At 42.0% G+C, this 8,525-nt stretch overlaps 1 protein-coding gene across 1 annotated transcript; it reads left to right on the plus strand.

Annotated features, from left to right (window-relative positions):
- Positions 1-3,781: 3,781 nt before the first annotated feature.
- LOC120380234 (olfactory receptor 14A16-like) lies at positions 3,782-4,738 on the plus strand. Its single transcript, XM_039497769.1, has one exon. It carries the CDS (start codon positions 3,782-3,784, stop codon positions 4,736-4,738), a length of 957 nt encoding a protein of 318 aa, XP_039353703.1.
- Positions 4,739-8,525: the final 3,787 nt, after the last annotated feature.

The following is an 8,525-nucleotide window of genomic DNA, read 5'->3' on the forward strand; positions in this document are numbered from 1 at the left end:
CTTCTGTTCTTATATGCTATGCAGGGGGTTGACTACAGGACCATAACATCCCTTTTTTGCTTTCAAATCTATGAATCTGTGAACTTTTCCCTGTGGATCTCTGCTGCTGAGCTGTGCAGGGCTCCAGGGAGTAAAATACACATGGATAAATCACCTTCCATCAGCACAGGTCCTGGAACGCCAGTGAGGGTCAAAGTCAGCTATGCACAGCTCATCTGCTGAGAGCAACGGATTGGACTCAAATACAGTCTTAGAGTGAAGAATGAGAGGACTTTTAGAAAGTTGTGTCTTTGGCTTGTAGATACTACTAGATAGTCAGACAGACAGACAGACAACGACTACAGAATCCTGGTGCTGGACTGAAAGAGCAACACAGTAAGTTTTCTCATTCAATTACATTTGTCTGAATGTTAACATCCAGGGGTAGTTTAAGAACAGTAATAAGAATTACACTCAGAAGTCCTTTACATTTTCCTACCAATTTACTCATCTACGGCTGGTTAGAAATAATTTAAAAAATAAAATAAAAAATTTCTCCTACAAACAATTAAAGCTTTTCATCAACAAACCAAAATCTATTTTTCTTGAGGGTTTGGCACCTGAAAACTTTCATCTTAAAAGTTAAAATTTCAAGCAGAAAACCTAGCAAGGTTGTTTTCTGAGTTTTCAGTTTTCCAACAAAACATCACAAATATTCAAGGAAATATAATGCATTCTGAAGGAGAAATATTGTTATGCTAAAATCCCATATTTTCCATTAAGATATGAAAATTCCCATGAAACCTTAAACTTTAAGAAGGGAAGGAAATGTTAATGTTGTTTAATAATATATAATTAGAAAACCCATTCATTCTCTGGCATCTCTGTTTATTTCTCTTTCAAAGGAAGGTACAGCAAAGTAACCGACATAGCTGATAGGTCACAGAATATGTGTCATACACACTAGCCCCTTTAAAAACTGGGTTAGAGTTGTACCAAGCATCCAAAGATTGTCTACTGGGGCACAACCCATGGCCTCAGAGGGGGTCAACAGAACCAGAACACTTCCTGGTTCAGCAGTGTGTCCGGCGTACTACTCTGCTGCCAGCTGAGCACAAATGCTGTAAATGGGTGCACTGATCATACATGTGCTAACACACAGCCCATCCCCCAAAGACCTTACAGTCAAGTAGAGAAGCCAGAGAAAGGGAGGGTAAACTGAAGCACAGAGAGGGGAAGTGTCTGGTACCGTATCACACAGCAGGTCAGTGCCAGAGCCAAGAAAAAAAATGTCCTCTGACTGCCACTGAATCACACAACACAGACCTAAAGTCACAGCTGGAAACAATAAAACATGCAAGTAACTGAGCAATGCTACTAGTCCATCATTACATAGATATTCAGAGATTCACAGAGTCCATGGCCAGAAGGGGTTAGTGTGATCATCTAGTCTGGCCTCCTGTATATTGGAGGCCAGCAAACTTCTCCAAAATAATCCCTAGAGCAGATCTGTTAGAAAAAGACCCAATTTTGGTTTGAAAAGTGCCAGTGATGGAGAATTCACCACATTCCCTGTAACTTGTTCCAATGGTTAATCACACTCACTGTTAAAAAAAATGTTTTATTTCCAGTCTGAATTTCTCTAGCTTCAAATACAGTTATTGGATCATGTTAGACCTTTCTCTGCTAGATTGAAGAGCTCATATTAAATATTTGTTCCCTCTCTAGGTAGTTAGAGACTGCCCTCAAGTCACCCCTTAATCTTCCCTTTCTTAGGCTAAATAGACTGAGCTCTTTGAGGGTCTCCCTACAAACCATGTTTTCTAATCATTTATTCTTTCTTGTGGCTTTTCTCTAAACTGTCTCCAATTTATCAATATCTTAATTGAATTTTGAGCACCAGAACTGGACAGCATATTCCAGCAATGGTCAGACCAGTCCCAAATACAGAGGTAAAATAACCTCTCTATTCATATTCAAGATTCCCCAATTTATGCACCCCAGATCTCATTAGCTAGATCACACTAGGAGCTCACCTTTAGCTGATTATCCATCATGAACCCCAAATTGTTTTCAGTCACTGCTTCCCAGGATAGTGTCCCCCATCATATAAGTATGGTCTGTATTCCTTATTTGCAATATGGAGTGGGAGTGGAGCTGGTATTGGGTGCCTAAATCAGTGTGTACCCAGATAGCAGACACTGTGTGGTGTTAGGGTAGAATCAATACAGAAGATCTCCCCCCACAGAATGCTGGGTAAGTCCTCGTCATATTTCCCAGAAAAGTGGGAATCAGATGGCATTGGTGTTGTAGTATTTTAGTTTAATGCTGTAGCCCTGAGGATTAATCTGTTGGTCTGTATAAAATGTCTTTTTGATACATTTAAGTATGTAGGCTTTATAGAATTATAGATTTTTGCAATAGCTGAAATGCAAGGCAGATATTCAGGTCAGACACCCAGGTCAGACATCCTGTATGATGTTAAAGGTAACCTTTGAGGACCCTGACTCAGAAAAGTAATAATAGACAATTTACCTACGCAAAAGTCTGAAGACCTTTGGCTAGGCCAATAGCAGTAAAGGGTGGAAAGTGGGGACTTTTGCCCACAAATCTAACAAGTACACCACAAATGCATACATATCTGTCACTCATATGCACACCTATGTTAGCCTATGAGGCATGTGTACCCTAACATTTCCGTGGGGGAAAGACGAAATTTGGGCATAGGAGGGAGGATTTCCAAATAAATGCTCTATAAAAAGATGTGACAATTCACCATTAGGCAGGCGATACACCCATCTTTCAGTTACTGTCTCTCCATCGCCTCAACTATGCATTGATGCCCCCCCCACCCCTACGAAGGCTGTTAACTATTGACAGGTTGTAGGATTATTTCTTTTCAAAGCTGTAAGTATAAAGGAATCAAATTTCTGCTTTACCTTTCAAAAAGCATCTAGTTTATATAGAGTTAAACTCATACTCATATTAACCAACTTCCTTTATTATAAGTGTTAACAACACACAAAAGTGCTACTGCACAGAGTGAATTTAGAACTGTGTATTATCATAAATATATCTCTTAAAGAACTGTGATATTTTGTAACTTTGTAAGCTCATACTGTTTTTAACATTTTTACATTTGTTTATTGTTTCAATGATTTTAATAAAAGGTCTTTATGACTATTTCTGTCTCAGTGTAAGTTCCTGTCATATACCTCGAAGCTCCTTGTATAAACTCTGTGAAGCCTGATTCAAGACAAACTTTATCTTCTGATCACACATATTGGCGAGCGATACCCATATTATTAATATCTAGTAATTATTATTATTAATTAATTAGGAAATTAATTATCAAATAAAATTAAATTAAGTGGATAAATTCCACCAACCCTACTAACTCACCCCAAATCAGGCTACAGTGCTCAAGAGGTGAGCCTTCTATTTGTAGCAATAGGGGATCCAACTTGGCCAGAATTGGATTTTGGATGTACTGTGTTCCTTCCTTCATACTGCATTTATAAAGCCACACCATGGGCCTATTTCTCAGATGGGGTAAAGTGATGAAGCTCTGTTGACTTTAAAGGAGATGATCCAATTTACACAACTGTGATAACACAATTGAATGATTGTCAGAGGTGAGGAGCACTAACATCACCAAGCCATTGTAAGTGATGAGCGCTGGGCAGCTTTGACATTCATACAATGAGGAAGGGGAATAAGGGCCATTCTCTCTCTCACTCTAATCCTGACCATAACCTTTCTCATTCCTTCCACAGGCATCACACAAGTAGTGAGGAAGAAAATGTCCAATCAAACCACTGTGACTGAGTTCCTTCTCCTGGGATTCTCTGACATTTGGGAGCTGCAGATTTTACACTTTGTGGTGTTCTTGGTGATTTACCTTGTGGCCCTGGTGGGGAATCTTCTCATCATCACAGCCATAGCACTTGACCACCATCTTCACACCCCCATGTACTTCTTCCTGGTGAATCTGTCCATCCTAGACCTCGGCTCCATCTCTGTCACCATCCCCAAATCCATGGCCAATTCCCTCATGAACACCAGGTCGATTTCTTATTCTGGATGCGTCACACAAGTCTTTCTCTTTATCTTCTTTATTTCAGCAGATTATGCATTATTGACTGTCATGGCATATGACCGACACGTCGCCATCTGCCAACCACTGCACTATGAGAGAGTGATGAACAGGATGGCATGTGTCCAAATGGCAGCAGGTGTGTGGATCAGTGGTATTCTTTACTCTGCCCTGCACACTGGGAGCACATTTGTGATATCTTTCTGTGGAGGGAACGTGGTGGATCAGTTCTTCTGTGAAATCCCCCAGCTCCTCAAGCTCGCCTGCTCTGACTCAGACCTCAGTGAAACTGGGGCTATTGTCTTCAGTGCATGCTTAGCCTTAAGCTGCTTTGTTTTCATAATTGTGTCATATATTCAGATCTTCAAAGCTGTGCTGAGAATCCCCTCTGTGCAGGGCCGGCGTAAAGCCTTCTCCACCTGCCTCCCTCACCTCACTATGGTCTCTTTGTTAGTTTGCCCTAGCATCTTTGCCTACCTGATACCCACGTCCAGCTCAGCATCAAATCTGGATCTCTTGGTGGGTGTTCTCTATTCTGTGGTGCCTCCAATGATGAATCCCATCATCTACAGCATGAGAAACAGGGAGGTGAAAGGTTCATTGAGTAAACTGATAGGCTGGAGGTTATTCAGCAAGAATAAAATGTCCATATTTCTCCTTTGATTACAATTTCATTCTGAGTTTCCTTATAAATATAATCATCTGATGACATTATTGCCTCCATGTGAACATACCATGCAACATCTTTATGCAGAACTGGTTATTTACACATGTAAAAATCCAGACAAACATAACTTAAGAAAAATAAGACTTACTTTAGGGTTACACCAATGTAAATGAGATACTCACTCACTCACTCACTCTATCTATCTATCATCAACCTTGCACATAAAATGAGTAGCCATAGCACTAGTGGGGTCTCTGGCTCTTCTTATTTTTTAGGATAAAAACTCTGATCAAGGTATCAATGCATTTGTTCTTTGTGGATTTTTTAGTTTCTTTGTTTGTGCATTTTTTAATTTATATTTTTGGAGTTGTTTGATGCTTTTATTTGTTTCTTTGTTGCAGTTATGTTTGAGGAGGGAAGGCCTGGAGAAATGGGGAGGGTTTGGTTAGTGTGACATTACTTAGAGCACCATCTAGACTGCTAAACAGCTGTATCTCCTCTGTTCTCCAACCTGGGGTGCCTCTTACACTGCTCTACTGTGAAAACATTGACTCCTGGTCAGTAAATACACAGTCTCCAGCATGTCATTTGCTCCCCAGGTATATAGTATTGAGTGCTACTAGCTAGCCACTCATGAATTACACTGCAGCAGAACTCCCCCAGACTCTCAGTCCCAGGCCTTCCCCCAGAAATGTGTTTTTTATACTGCCCAACACACTACTGGATGACAGAAGTTCATCTAAAGTTCGTCATTTCATCAAAAGGAAATTATAGGCATAAGCCTTGTTGTTCCAAATGGTTTTTCCCATACACTTTAACCCAAACATATCAGTTGGATAAAACTAGAGAACAAGTTTATTGACCACAGTAACAAAGGAAAGGTTTTAAGTGGCTACATGTAATGAAACATAAAAGTCAGAATTGGTTACAAAGGAAGGGAAAGACAAAATGTAAACTAATGGCTAACTTAACGAGCTAGCAGAATTCAAAGCAAAGGCATTTCTCTCACCACATGCTGCAGTAAATTTCACAGCCTGGGTCTCTTTTCAGTCTAGAACATTCTCCCCTTCTTTCAGTGTCCTTCAGATATTCATTGATGTCATGAGCAGAGAGATGGGAGGAGGAATGGGGGCAAATGTTTTCCTCCCCCTCTTTATAATTCAAATTCTTGTGCTAGAAACATCCTTGCTGAATCTTCATGGACATGAGGCTTGAATGGTCCCTGTGATGAAATGTAAATTTCTTGTTCAATCTTTCCTCTGTCCAAAAATGATTTTCACCAGCTGAGAAACTGGCCCATTACACATTTTAAATCCATATTCTTTGTGTGTGAATTGAAACCAAAGATGAGAGAGAAGTTCCAAACCTGTCTGCACGTTCTTAGTCCTTAATTACAAGAGTGGAACTTTTAATGGTTAAGGAGCGCTTCTTTCCCTCTACAGATTGAAGTTTGGAGTTCAATGTTGCTAAAATTTTCTGTACCCGATCATCAGCTTCTATTAGCTTCTATCAGCTTCTATTAGGATGAATGGCCCGACATCTTTCTTTCTTTCTTTCTTTCTTTCTTAAGGCCAGATACTTGGTGAGCAACAATATCCCTATCTACTCTGAAGTCAACACAACTGTGTCGCTTTACACCAGCTTATGGTCTGGCACTTAGTTTTTAGTGTTTGCCCCGGGGTACCTCCTAATGACCAACTTTGAACACCCATGGCAGCCTCAGTTGTCGGCTCCTCTGGTGGATGCATCCCAAGACCTCTGCCCCCCACCCAAAAAAAAATCTCTGCATCCCCTAGAGGTAATTACATGGGGTTAATGAAAGAACAGGCTCTTCCAGGCCAAATGAGGTTCTGGTGCCACTGGGCTCTGAGCTATTGTATGTCACATGTCTGTGCTAGAAATACCGAGGGACACCCTGTAAATACCTAGGGACACCCTTTGAGCTGCAGCCCTGGCTTGCTTATATCTTTGCAGGGATGCTGTCATCATGTGAGATCCATGTTCCCCCTCTTTGGGGATAGGTTTAACTAGGACAGGTTGTCAGAGTGGTGTACTCCAGAGGTGAGATCAGAGCTGGCCTCACAGCCCCGGAGAGCAGATTCAGCTATGCACGTGTGGGAAATGATGAGATTGAGTCCATTCTCCTAAAATTAAATGTTCATTGTTCTCCTTTGAATCTGTGTTTCTTTATAAATATTATCAACTGATGTCATTATTCACTCCATCAGAATATAGCATCTACTTATGAACACTGGGGTATTTACTGGCAAATATCTAGACAAACACCACTTCAGTCAATGTAGTTAACAGAGGCTTACATTAATTTAAAAAGATGAATCTCTCTCTCTCTCTCTCTCTCTCTCTCTCTCTCCCCCTCTCTCATAATTCACAATCAAACAGAAATCTGTCTGCCACAGTGAGAGTATGCGATAGAACAAGCAAAGGTCATATTTATCTTCCTATTCAATCATACATTCTACTTTTATTTACTGTATGCATACTGTACACAGCCATGCACAAAGATAGTATTTAAGTAATTATTATTAATATCAACATCAGCAGCCTGCAAATTAGCTTTCCTCAAAAATTTGTGATGTTTTGTTGGAAAACTGAAAACTCAGAAATCGGCTATATTGGTTGAGGCCAACAGTCAATCTAGACCAGTATCCTGTCTTCCAACAGTGGCCAATGTCAGATGCTTCAGAGGGAATGAACAGAACAGGGCAATCATTGAGTGATACATCCCCTGTCATCCACTCCCTGCTTCTGGCAAACAGAAGTATACTGATACCTAGAAAAGACGGTTACTCACCTGTAGTAACTGGTGTTCTTCGAGATGTGTTGCTCCAATCCATTCCAGTTAGGTGTGCGCGCCGCGCGTGCACGGCATCTCGGAACTTTTTTACCCTAGCAACACCGGCGGGCCGGCTGGCGCCCCCTGGAGTGGCGCCGCTATGGCGCTAAATATATACCCCAGCCGGCCCGTCCGCTCCTCAGTTCCTTCTTGCCGGCTACTCCAACAGTGGGGAAGGAGGGCGGGTCTGGAATGGATTGGAGCAACACATCTCAAAGAACACCAGTTACTACAGGTGAGTAACCGTCTTTTCTTCTTCGAGTGATTGCTCCAATGCATTCCAGTTAGGTGATTCCCAAGCCTTACCTAGGCAGTGGGGTCGGAGGTAGATGTCGCAGAATGCAAACTGCGAAGCCAAAGGCTGCATCAGCTCTGGACTGCTGGACCAAAGAAGCACTGGTCCGGATAGAGGACCAGGTAGTAGCATAACACATCCCCTGGAAGGGTATGTGAGCCAGGAAGGCCGCAGAGAAGCCTGAGCCCTGGCGGAATGTGCAGTCAGGTGGCGCTATGGAACATGGGCCAAAACACTGGAGGTGTGTATGCACAACATCATTGAAGATGAAATCCTCTAGGAGGAGACAGGCATGCCCTTCGTCCGGTATGCCGGTACGAGGTAGGTTTTGGGGGCGTTACAAGCGGGCTCTGCCTGCTAGATATAGATTGCAGACGCCCTACGGATATCAAAGGAGGGCAATTGTTGCTCTCCACCGGAAGGAAGATATCCCGGTAGATATAAAAGGCAGACACCTCCGCAAGGAGGCAGGTCGGACGTGGTTATAACTGCCCTTGTCCTTGAGGAACACAGTATTTCAAGGAGCATGTTGACATTGGATCGAATAGGGCAGCTGTAAAACTGGGCAGAACCAGAATAAAGAGTCAGGTTTATGGCGGGGCCCCACTGGGGAGTTGTATAAACGCTCCAAGCC

The sequence above is a fragment of the Mauremys reevesii genome, linkage group 13 (assembly GCF_016161935.1).
Source record: "Mauremys reevesii isolate NIE-2019 linkage group 13, ASM1616193v1, whole genome shotgun sequence".
Taxonomy (NCBI): domain Eukaryota; kingdom Metazoa; phylum Chordata; order Testudines; family Geoemydidae; genus Mauremys; species Mauremys reevesii.

Excerpts from the sequence above, each read along its gene's own strand:
- LOC120380234 (XM_039497769.1), top strand. The coding sequence starts at position 3,782 with ATGTCCAATCAAACCACTGTGACTGAGTTCCTTCTCCTGGGATTCTCT.